The sequence below is a fragment of the Ascaphus truei genome, chromosome 5 (assembly GCF_040206685.1).
Source record: "Ascaphus truei isolate aAscTru1 chromosome 5, aAscTru1.hap1, whole genome shotgun sequence".
In the NCBI taxonomy this organism is placed as follows: domain Eukaryota; kingdom Metazoa; phylum Chordata; class Amphibia; order Anura; family Ascaphidae; genus Ascaphus; species Ascaphus truei.
The window spans coordinates 160,992,159-161,005,072 of record NC_134487.1 but is presented as its reverse complement, the minus strand read 5'-3'; the positions used below and the strand labels follow the sequence as shown (position 1 = coordinate 161,005,072).

Genomic DNA, 12,914 nt, shown 5'->3' with positions numbered 1-12,914 from the left:
AGTAGGTCATTCGCCATTTTTGTTAGTGCTATCTTGATGGAGTATAGAGGATGGAAACAAGATTGCAAAGGGTCAAGTAGGGAATTGGAGGAGAGAAAGGGAGTAAAGCGGTTGTATTCAAACCGCTCAAGTAGCAAAGGGGAGAAGAGATAGAGGGGGCGTTGGTTAGAGAGGGAGGCTGGGTCAAGAGAGGGTTTCTTTAGAATGGGCGTGATGAGTGTATGTTTAAAGGAAGATGGGGATGTGCCGGAGGTTAGAGGTTAAAAACGTGATATAGGGTGGGGCCTAGTGTGCTAAAGAGAAAGTGGAGATATATATATATAGTCAAATAGAACAGTTGGCACTCCTTAGGTGCTGATAGGCTGTAGGTGCTTACCCCATATGGATAATATTGACATACGTTACCGTTCCAAGGTCTGGTAAAGCAAGAGACAGCACTCAATTGTAGAAAACTTCACAAAGTGTATTGGTGAAAATAGTGGTACATCAAGAAACCCAACATTTCGGTCTGTCAAAGATTGAACTTCGGCTGAAGTGGATCCCAGTGGCAGGAACAGCAGGGAGCGAAGTAGGAGTCACAAGCAGAGATCAGAGGTAGGCGGCAGATAGCGAAGTCGGGTAACAGGCTGAGAGGTGGAGCACAGGTGCAGAGGTGTCAGGTATCAGGGTCTGGAATGTTCCTAGTTTAGCAGCAGCAATCCCAGTGGACAAGTATAGGTACTGCAGGCTAGAACAAGACATTGAGAGTGGCAGTAGTCCCGGTGCCCAAGCATGGGTACAGCAGGCTGAGAATATGACACGGTCCTCCAAAATGGGACCTTCCTCAGGGGTATAAAATGATAGATGCAAAAATTGATACATACTAGTATAGTGTCATTTAACCACCTACCTCCCGTTGCACACCTACATCCACCCTCAGCTAATTTTCTGCTATGACTCCACTCTCACTTTAGCGTATATATATATATATATATATACACCGTGATGTTCAACGCAGAGTCGGACAGGATAAAAAGTGCAGCACCATGGAGGTAAATAGCAAGAAAATGTGTGTTTAGAAGTCCATACAATCAACCAACGTTTCAGTCCCCACAGGGACCTTCATCAGGGCTTTTTTATCTTGTCCGATTCCACGATGTACATCACAGTTCTGGGTAACGTGGTGTAATATATATATATTACACCACGTTACCCAGAACTGTGATGTACATCGTGGAATCGGACAAGATAAAATTGCCCTGATGAAGGTCCCTGTGGGGACTGAAACGTTGGTTGATTGTATGGACTTCTAAACACACATTTTCTTGCTATTTACCTCCATGGTGCTGCACTTTTTATCCTGTCCGACTCTGCGTTGAACATCACGGTTACAGTTCTGGGTGATGTACTTATTTATTCATTATTCCTATGCATGTACATGCCAATGCATCCCAATAATCTATTATGCTGAGGTGTGCCTAGCTTTTTCATACATACCTGTGTGTGTATATATACATACATACATACATAAATTATTGTCACAGCCGCAAGCAGAAGACAAAACTTATCATGCACTGGACAAGCTTGCCTTTGAATAAGCCTTTGTTCGAGATTCAGATGGATGGAGCTGAAAATTTTCTGGGCAGAGGAAGATAGCTTCATATTATATTGAATAGGGACCATAGATATGTCTGGAATGGATATTACAGTAAAGGGATGTACATTATGGCCCATATTTACTAATTTACTACAGTCTTCTGCCATACGTCCCCTTCTGGCCCATTCATATGAACCAAGGCAGTAGGGCAGATTACATAACCATGTGATTACTGCATTTGTCAATTCGTACGTATTTTCCTGGGGGTGGCATAATCTACACATTAGTGATTAAAAAATACTAATAATAGAAATACAATTGTGGTATTTTGTGTGTGTGTTTTCTCTATAGGTTCAGATAACTCTGACTACACATGACTGTGGGAGACTGACCAAGAAAGATTTCAAACTTGCCCAGTTTATCGAAAAGGCTGCTGCTTCAATGTTACAGTAGGAAATCAACCAAACGGGCGCATTCCTACCATCATTTCTTTTTTTTGTGGCAAACACAGGAAACGGCAGTCTGTTTTTATTTCCATTACAGTTTGATGTGTCTGGAGTCGTACAAAAGAAGGGGAAATATTTCTGAAAAAAAAGAGTATGCCATCATTTGTTAAATACAAACCCCCTAAAAAATACATGAAATTGGAGCATGGACATTTTCTAAACATTAACATTCGTTTCCTACATGGGAATTCAACACTTTTTCATTTAGTCAACAGACGACAGAAATATTAGGGCCCATATATACTAAGCGGTGCTATTTCATAAAACACCTTGCTGTGCCAGAAGACGCGTCATGGCTGATTCACTAGAATGGTGTCCGACGTTGTCTTACAGAATAGCACCGCTTCGTAAATACGGGCCTATGTCCTACAGGAGAAAACTGCTAAAAATGCGTACCAATATAAGCAAATATCGGCATCTAAAATTAGTTGTAGGTTGTGATCCATCTTAATGGACCAACATGAGAGATCTTGATGGATGACATTATACTTTAAGAGACCCCTTTGAGGTATTGATAGTTGTGTGTAAATCTCTATGAACAGGCCTCCTTTTGGTCTATTACTGGTATCCCAACTTTTAGACAAGTCTGCCCTTCTCCAGGACCAATGCGGATACTAGGACTCGAAACTACAGTATTAAAAAGATTGGAAAGAATCACCGTTACAAGAGAAGACGGCTTCTTAAAGGAGGACATCTATTGAATTTGTGTCACAATTAGCACCTTTCATTTGTTAATTACATTTTTATGTTTGGTAAGTTAGTCAGCAAAATGACTGCCGACAAGTCTGTCACTAGGATGTGTCCACGACCAATTTTGCCACAATGGGACATCACTGGACGTGTCTGTAACCTTGCCATTACTTACTGGCTGAATGCCAAGGAAGTTACAAATGATCATATATCATCGTTGTAGAGGTAAAAAAAAATAAAAAATCATTAAGTGCATGGAAAATAGTAGTAAAGAAAAAACATTCTCTAGGACTCATTAAAGACACCTACTTTTCAGAATAATCTTCAGAATTTGTCATATCAAAATAAAATACTTTCCTTTTTAAAGACAGAATTTTTCTTGTTAAAAGAACATTTAATCGCCTTTTCCACTTTAGTCAAAGAATGTAGTAATGACTCTTACCTCTAGAATGACAATATATAGTTATGGTAAAAGCCACCAATGATATATATATATCTCCCCCAGACTAGCATAAAAAAGCCCAAGAAGTAAACCACCGTTTTCATTAACTCCAATCCAAGGCATTGGAAATCAGAATACGTTGCTGGTATAGAAATTGTTACACTTTATACACAATGCTATCGAATAACACTACTATCTTAGATGATGCAAATAGTAGGAGCTTTCATATTGCAATAAATGTGATGGTTTATTACTAATGTTTGGAACTCGGTCTTGATTTTCACTGTAATGAAAGATACAAAAACAAATACTGAAAAGAAAAATGTTGTTTTAAACCTAAAAACGATTCCATACATTGTCTCTACATTTTCTTGCTTGTATTTTTTTTTAAATAAAAATGACTAGCTGATTAACAGGTACCAATATATGATATCTTAACATCCTTGCATTAAAATAGCCTATGAATAGGTCAAGAATGAGTTTATTAGTAATTCTTCGGTCTTGGGTATGTGTAATAGCTTTTCAAATGTAATGGAACCTGTGTGAGCGTGCTTACTTTTCAGCCCACAAAAGTCGTTTGAGCATCAAGGTGATACTGATTTACAGTCCTGGTAAAAAATGTTCTGATAAATGAGGTTGAAATGTTGAATTTTATACAGCAGTAGTGAATAATACTGCAATCAAGTACAAACAAGAAATCTTTCCAATTTTTACATAGAAAGTGTGCTAACAATTTGAAATGTATTGTGATTGTCAATTATAGTCTTCAGTGGGCCACAATATTTTTGCCAGATATCGTTCTGCTGCCCTGTCATGTCTCACACAAATTACATTAGTGTCACGTATTAATGCTCTCTCATGGTTTCACACAGCGTGAATCTCATGGTGCTGGGAGACCCCGAAACAAAGTCCTAACCCTACCAGTGTATAGCATAGATCTGCCCCCCACATATCACAGGCAGCCTGGCACCCGGCAGATGCTGGAGGCCAGCAGGAGGGGTGTCACATCTCACGTATGTGTGGGACTCCTTCTTACACTCCGAAGAAGGGTGATAGTTGGTGACAGTTGACAGCTCCCGGTCCCTACATCATAAATATGAGATTTTTCAGTAAATGTTTGCTGTCACATCTAGCTTAGTGATTTGGAAATGCTATTCACCACTAGTAACCTGAGTTTTAGTGTAAAAAAGTTCAAAAAGTAATCTGGCTTCCTTCCCCACCTTATCCCCTTCTTTTTTGCAGCTTCCTCGATGCTGCTGGCTGAGGCCATATTAACAAGGTTCAGTGTTAGATTAATGCTGCGATCTCTGTGCAGTTCTTATCCCGATCATGATTTTCCCATTCTCTCGATCCGTTATAGCGCAATTTACTTCATTGTCTTGTTTCAGTGTTCTAGTGAAGTGGCCTATTTACCTCCCTTCTAATGTATCGTTTGAACCTTGACTATTCCCATCTACCTATTCTTGTTCTTTAAAGTCAGCAATTCATGGAGGCTACTACTGTTGCGGCGTGTGGGGGGGGGGGAGGGGGTAGAGAGACGGGGAAGATAAGGAACAGAACTAGTGTGATAACGTATGGGGTTTTATTGACATAAAAACAACGTTGAAATCACACTTACAATGTTAAAACTTCTCAAGCACAGCTCGCATTGCCGTCCGCAACCTGTATGGTTCCAAATGCTGCCAAGGGGAGGATCGCGGCACACCGCACTCGATCCCGGAAATCAAAGTGACGTCAGTGGTGGGGCAGACCGGAACTCTCCTCACACTAGGAACTATGGGTGCCCGAACAGCTCAATTCACTAGGCTCCTCCTCCCTACGCGTTTCGTGACGAGTTGTCACTTCCTCAGGGGATCCATACGTTATCACACTATAACCCCATACGTTATCACACTATAACCCCATACGTTATCACACTAGTTCTGTTCCTTATCTTCCCCGTCTCTCTACCCCCCCCCCCACACGCATACATCTGTGGGAGTGTTGGAGTATATTATCCATACCACCAACATCGTTGAGTGAGGGGACTCCTGCAGACGAGACCACGTGGGATCCGTGAGACGATCTGAGGAGCAGGGACGTGTGGCACAGATTCTCTCAACTGTACGTTGAGAGCCCATATCCTGTAAGTAGGATTTCAGAGTTCTAGGTAGGGGGCTATTGATGAAACAAACCACGCTATTGGCGTGCCCTGCTGTGTCTTTTTCTGTGATTTCAGGGACATCAGCACATCAAAATAGAAAAACACCCCTGCCTGTCCATCAACTATCAAGATCATCCATCTATCAGACATAGGAATCCTGTACTAAAGACTGCCTAATTGGTTCACGGTATTTGGGTCTATTGGACTTTATTTCACAGCGCCTGGGACATTTAATTTGTATGTGAATTTAAAAAAAGACATTGAAATGAGCTACCAGAGAATCAGGCATGGTGTGAAGGGGGATCTATTCTCATGGATGAGGCTTTTTTCGCGACTTATGGACTAGTATTTATGTAAGATTCACCATCGCTACAGGACAAATGTGGCGGTTGAATAAATTCTATGGCATGTACTATTTCCCCCTCCCTTTTTGGTCAGTTTTTCATCTTTTTACCCTGATGCTTAAGATACTGTATACATCTCCACATCTTTGTTATCTACTTCCCATCGGCTGGTTGATGCATTAACTATTGGGGGTTCGCTTATCCTAAATGCCCAAAAGAATGCCAAGATGAAAACTTTTGTCAACAGCGTTATTTTGTGGCATGAGCACCAAATCATGCCCAGATGCTGCAAATAATACCCCCTGTTATGGGCACCCTTTTATGCTCTGTTGCACCAGGCAGCAATAATTCTTTTGATGATGAAGTGTTTTAGGTCATGTAATTCTGCCGTTCTGTTTTGTCTGCCACTAGGTAGATTCCGATCCCAGCTCTGGAACATTTTTTATTAGATTGGCACATGACTGTTTTGATCTGTAACCCAGTTTTCAATGTTAGTACCCATTGAACGAAAGAACTAAATAGCCCATTGTGAGGCATTTATCAATGCAATGGTGCCTCTGTCAGTATGCTCCAGCAATTAAAAACTTTTGTTGTGAACTGGTAGCAACCTGAATGTTTACTCAATATCTGTCTTGGTCGTAAAGGCACCTGTGCTGCATCTTTTCATGAGCTGGATGGCATTATCTATGGAGACATATGCAACCGTGTTAACTTCCTTGTTTATACAATAATTTACTGACCCGCCCTTGCGGATAAGATAAATGTTAAGTAGCGGGGTACCCCCTGGCTACTATTCTACCCAATGGGCTGGCAGTAAACCCTGGTGATTTACAGGTTGCCAGTAGTTGGTATGGGGTTTGCCCTTCACCTTTGGTACTGCACTAGAGTGACACCAGAGGGTGGTACATCCTGTTGTAGCTGGGACAACGGGGTGCCCGCCTTCTGGCTGTACTTAAGGGCAGGACCGCCCTAAATTTGGAGGTTGTTCCTTTCGCTCTGAGGAAGGCAGGTCAAACATTGGGAGCCTGAGATTGGGGCCTACCCATGTGCTCTTCCCTGCGGGGAGGAGTGAGTGTGAACCTATACCTCTGCCTCTGCTAAGGAGGTGGGGAAGAGCTAGGATGGCTTTGGGTGCCCTTAGCCTGTAGTGACGGTCCAGGGACTATCTCCAGTGAGAGCTGAGCGTAAAGAGACTGTATCCGGCAGAAGACTGCTGAGTACCTGTTGTGTTACTGCAAAGTGTGTAGTAATAAACCGTTCCTGTTTGCAATATACCTCTGGCCTGGTGTGTGATCAAACTGGGGGGAGAGGTACAAGTTCTACAGTGGGAGATCATCTCCATATTCCTGGAGCCTACGGCAGATGGAGCTGCTGCACTGCTAAGTATTATGTGGGGTATGAACCCCAGAAGCCTGTTCCTGTGTCCCCAAGTCATCGTGGACGACTCAGTCCTCTTGTTACCAGCAGGTATGCACCACACACACCCAGTAATGGCCCCGATATGTGATTTGGGGGGGGGGGGGGCGTTACAGTTATATCAAACAAAAGTTTCTCTCCTTTTTAGATACTATCTGTAGTGGTGGTATGGGTGGAGTTTAAAATGGTCCTTCGATCTTGCATAGCCTAATTTCCTTTGGTCATTTTAACTGACAGTGTGGGTAATGGTATACTGATTTAAAATTATTTTTTTTCCCTACAACAAGTGCACCGCTGAATGGGAAGCTGAAACCTTTTGAAAAAACCTTCTTGCCATATCTTAGCTGTTTCCTTTGTGTGCAAACTCTGAGTCACAGTATCATTCTATTTGGATTCACAAAGGTGCTCTTTTTAACTGGCCACACACACACACACACACACACACACACACACACACACACACACACACACACACACACACACACACACATACACAAACTAACAGACACACACACACCAACCAGCACAGACAGAGACACAAATAATGGGACATTTGGTTGTTTCACTGTTTTGCTGCCGACATTCAGCCTCCGCTGTCAGCCACTTACAAGGTAAATTTTTCTGGTTAAGGTAGGGGGTTCATTTAAGGGGTTTTAGTGGTTAGGATAAGGGGTTTTAGGGTAGGGGGCTTTCGGGTAAGGCACATACCTTAGCGGTGACAGATCCCGGCGACGGGGTGTTGCAGCGATGCGCCGGCTATCATTTGGTCACAGCGAAACGACCGCAACCAAATGTCCTAGACTACACACACACACACTGATCTGGCTGGACACAAGTGGTCGGAACTGCAACTGCAGCTTCCTCTCAATTCAGAGTGGCTTTTTTCAGATTGCTACAGGCCCAAATCTTTAAAATTGGACCGGCCCTGGGGGCAGTTTCTAACCTGCCCTCCAGGTCAGTCTAAATATATTTAACAGCTTTGTATATATAGGCCCAGAAGCCTAAACCATGGAAACTCCTACGCACATTTAGTTAGGCAAACAATGCACCACCAATATCCATATTGCTGTAATCAAGGACAATCTAGAAAACATTTTTCTTGTATCAGAAAAAGTTAGAAACCTAGAATTTGATGGCAGATGAGAATCACTTTGCGTACCTAGTCTGTTCATCTTACTATATGTTGTAAAACCTCAGACCCTGTGTGATCCTTGGATTTCTTTCATATTTACGATAGGTCTCAAGCATTTTGTTTTATTCTTTTACTGTATTAGCCTCCACCACTTCTGTTGAACCCACCGACCTTTCCCTGAAGAAGCACTTCCTGCCATATTTAAGGGATATATTTGGTTGATTTAAACTGGTTTTACTACAATCTGATAGCTATATTATTTTATTTTTCTTAATGTTTTTTTTTTTTTTTAGAGTTTCCATACACTTTGTTGGGAGAACAGAAAAAAGGGCAAAAACAAGGCGTTGTAAACCATTCAACAATCTAACTGACTTTATAAATAATTTGTAAACATGGTGAGCGGAGACTTGGGAGAGGTTTAATTTCTTCTGTGTGATCTCACTGTGTGTTCTACAAGCGTTTGTCCAACCCCCCTCTCCCCCTCTCCCACTCTCGACCATTATCTTTGTTGACGCTAACAATGGCAGAGTGGGCTAAGGGTAAGAAAACATTTGATTGGCAAACACTCGCCTATCCAGAGGCCCCTAAGACATGCAATTTGTAACTAATTTCCACAGAAACATCATGTATATCTGCTTTTAGCATGGCTAGTTTAAGGAAGCCGGTTAGATTGTTAAACTGTTTACAAAGCCTTGTTTTTTTGGACCTGCTCTGTGGGATTGCACTTTTTTTTGAAGTAGGTGATACATGGAATTTTTAATGACGATCACCTTTAGACTTGTGGTGAGCTCATAATACACAAGCCCCTTCAGACAAAGCCTCAGGTCGTTATCATTATTTGCTGAATAACAATACAAACTGCCACGCACCATTTGAATAACACAGTAGTGGAGATCTCGGCATCATTATCTCCCCGTTGTCTTATCAACTGATTAGTTATCCAAGTAACAGAGGATAAGTAGGCAATAAATATTATCTAATTGCCAGTAGTTCAAGCTGCACAATTCCTGGAAGACAGAATTAGAGATATCAAATGAAATCATTCACAGGCCGTATCTAAATGTCTGTCTGTTTCTTTTGTGAAAACCCTAGTGATATAAATGACATATTTACTCACAATGCTCCAGCAATAATTCAAAGCACCAGACAAAGGTTAAGTCTTGGTAACAATGAGCTAATGGCAGGTATATTTTTAAAGGTGCAGTACCTAAAATATTTTTTTTTTAAAGTGTTTTAACGTTTTTAAACAACTTGCAAATAAATGTAAAGTGCCATAAAGGAAACAATTACATCAGATGTAGCCAGGTCCCCTCTGGCTCCCCGGTTTCTCGTTTACCTCTTCCTTTCCTCCGCCAGGGTGGGGGCTGCTGCGGAGGCGAGTTTGTCGCCGGGAGCTCCAGGTTTCGTCGGAGGCAGGGCGTCGCCATCTTGGTGCGTGCATGCGCGGAGGCTCGCGCATGCGCAGACGCGATGCGGCGGCCATTACTGTGAGGGAGACATGGCAGCAGAGGTGCTCCGCAGTGCAGGGCCAGCACCAGCTTGCGCAGTTAGCGGTAGCGGCAGCCATTAAGAGGTCGCGCATGCGCAGTACACAGCGCACGCGGCCCTAATGTTAAAGAAGCCCATGGGGCACTACAACTCCCAGCAGGCCCAGGGGCTGGAGCACATGTGATCCAACCGCAGCCAATAGGGCTTACAGCTTCCCCTGAAGGGAAAGACACGTTGAGCACAGACAGAGTCAGTTGGAGCTGGGTCAAAGACGGGAGGGTGGTTATGTGTAGGGAGCAAGTGGCTCATACACTAGGCCAGACATCCCCCTTAGACCCCAACTAGGCCCCAACTCACCTCAGCTTGTGGTTGCTGCAGGGAGTCCCCTTAGGATAGGGAACAGGTTCTTGTAGAACCTAGACAAGTGAGGGTCCAGCCAGGAAGAGGAATATCCTGGCCAGTGTTTGCAGGAAATCATTCTCTGCAGTAGCAGCGACAGAGACTGTCTGGGTGGTGAGGCCCACCAGAAGGAGACCATCCTGTTTGGAGGAGGATGCCATCACTGAGGCTTCGACGCTGGACATAGATGGGTCCTCTTCCGTTGTTCTGCGGTACCTGGGTGCGGGAGCCCCGGGCAGGTACAGTCACCAAGTGCACCACCATTACCAGTACCACACAGTGACTGATCACGACTAAGGTGCGGAACTCTTGGGACTATTGAGACACCTGGGAGTAAGGTGTGGGGTACAAAGCCCTGCGAGGTGACCGGGTAGTTGTGTCATCAGTATTGCAGAGTGACTTTATTGATTATATGTGATTGTTATATTGTTATGCTTATGCAGTAAACTGTTTTATATATACCCATGGTGTATTGGTTACTGTATGTAGGTCCTGTGTCAGGGTCATTCTACCCTTAGAATCCTACACAGGTGGAGGCGCTGTATTTATGAGTATTGTTCCAGAGGATACACCCCAGGCTATCACTGTGGAGGCTCAGGTCACCTGTGAGCCTAACAGGTAAAGCACCACACCTGGTAATACATCTAGATTTCCCCACACGGTCCCTATCTGCGATTGGGACGGGCAAACTGTGTTACACAAGCACAGAGCTTTAACTTTTTAGTCATATCCCTACCATTGATCCCCTTTATGTAAACATTAACTGCGCCTTTAAGGGGCAATTCCATGAAGCGGATCAATTTTTTTTAAAAAATCTTATTGTAATCGGCTTCATTACACAGATTTAAGGACCCCAATCATTTTTTTTTTTAAGCTTACCTGAACCAAAGGGTCTCCCGGAGTTGATGTGTGATCCCCCAACCTCCAGAGACCCCTTATGTCCCTGTGATATTTGTTATTTTTTTTGTGCCAGTTTTAACACACACAGATAAACAAATATAGCCGCTGGGTCACAAATAGAAATGTACAACTTTCTATTGGCAGCGGGAAGGAGCCCTGGCCCTGTGCCTATTTTATTTCGTGTGCCCCTGGATTTCAGGGGACCCCCTGGTTTAGGTGACCTTAATACATTGCGAGTAGACGAAACTGCGGCTTTAAAGTGAAATGTTCTACTTATTGTATCTTGTGAAAAGTGAATAGCTTTTGATTTTCTCAGTTCTGCTGTATTCCAGCATATCGGCTTTATCAGCTTTTATGTTTCTGTTAGATTAATGATGACATCACAATTACTTTACAAACAAAAAATGTAACATACATTTACCCCTAGTTTTAAGGACTGCAAAATAGTCTTAATATTAAAACATTTAAAAAAAAAAAAACCTGGAATGCTTTTGTTTTCCATGGTTATGCTTAAACGTTGGGGTGGTTAACCCCCCAATTTTTATTCATTTATAAACACATAATCATCTGATTTTTTTGGGAGAGAATGTGTCCTGGAACTAGATTCCATATTCCTCTGTCTCCCCTTTCAGTTTATAGGATCCATTTCTCCCTTGTTCAGTTATTTCCCCTGTCCCAGCAGCTTGCTGTATGTGAAAAGGCAACATTATTGCTACATGTTGTTGTTTCCTTAGACAATTTCAGTGAGTTGCTATAGCAACCCCAGCCTTTCTCTCAAAATGGGCTAGTCTGCTTTCTCCCCCTCTGCCTTGCCCACAGATGGTCTGTCCCCAGGCTATCTTTCTACCCAGAATACACTGGGGCTTCCTTTTCCACCTTCAACACTGGCTGAGTGAGTACCCCTCCTGTAATTGCTCTTGTGGCAGGGCCTAATCCTTTTCACCTGCTTCTAACTACAAATCACTACAACACACCATCCACCAGCAGTATTGACTGCTGCTTTTCCAATAAAGTGAAAGAAATATTAGAGGACTTGGAGTGATTTGCAAAGGTGGCTGAGTTGAACCTATCTGGGCTAATCATCCTACACATGACCCTGGCCTCCAGAATAGTGAAAAGGAAGACCGTGTGTCTTGGAAATATACATACAGGAGCTGCTACTCTAAGACTTTATGCTAACACAGTACAGTCTCTGCACACAGCCTGCAGCAGCCTTTCAAACAGCAAGCAGCTTACACTGCACACAGCCTGCAGCAGCCTTTCAAACAGCAAGCAGCTTTCACTGCACACAAGCCTGCAACCTCACTCAAGGCAGCAGCACTGCAGTCAGACTGCAATATACACAGAACTTTGATTGCTCTTTTCTGTCTTTGAGCCCACTCTCTGCACAGCTCCATAGTGAAGAGCTACCATCTCACCTACCCCTGCGCATGTCTCCTGGCTGAAGCCACCAAGGGCCATGCCACCCGACACCCGCCACATCGCGGGAGACTGCGTCACATCGCTCTAGCACATCCAGACACTCATCAAGGTCAGCAAGATGAGCGCAATCTAACGCGTCCAGCGCAAGCACAAACGCTACCAAGGTGCGAGCCGCCGCAGAGGCCGCACGTGCCAGGGCCGAATATAATCGGAGAGAGGCAGCCGTAAGAGCAAGAAGAGCGCGCATAGAAGAGGAGGAGCCGACAGCCGCCGCTAATGCCACTGCTGCCGCCGCAGCCGCCGCTAATGCCGCCGCCGCTACTGCCGCAGCCACTACGCGTAGGAAAGCCGAATTTGATGCGGAACTAGAGGCACTTAATCAAGAGAAGGAAGCCGCCGCCGCTATAGCCCAGGCTGAAGTCCTAGAAGCAGCCGCGCAACAGGACGGCGGGGAGC

At 43.7% G+C, this 12,914-nt stretch overlaps 1 protein-coding gene across 1 annotated transcript in view; it reads left to right on the top strand.

Annotated features, from left to right (window-relative positions):
* Positions 1-3,693, top strand: part of PCBD2 (pterin-4 alpha-carbinolamine dehydratase 2) — a 141,683-nt gene extending 137,990 nt beyond the window's left edge. The window contains exon 4 of the mRNA XM_075601135.1: positions 1,928-3,693. Within this exon, the coding sequence (XP_075457250.1) occupies positions 1,928-2,029 (102 nt within the window). The 3' untranslated portion in view covers positions 2,030-3,693. The remainder of the gene's footprint in view (positions 1-1,927) is intronic.
* The last annotated feature ends 9,221 nt before the right edge of the window (positions 3,694-12,914 follow it).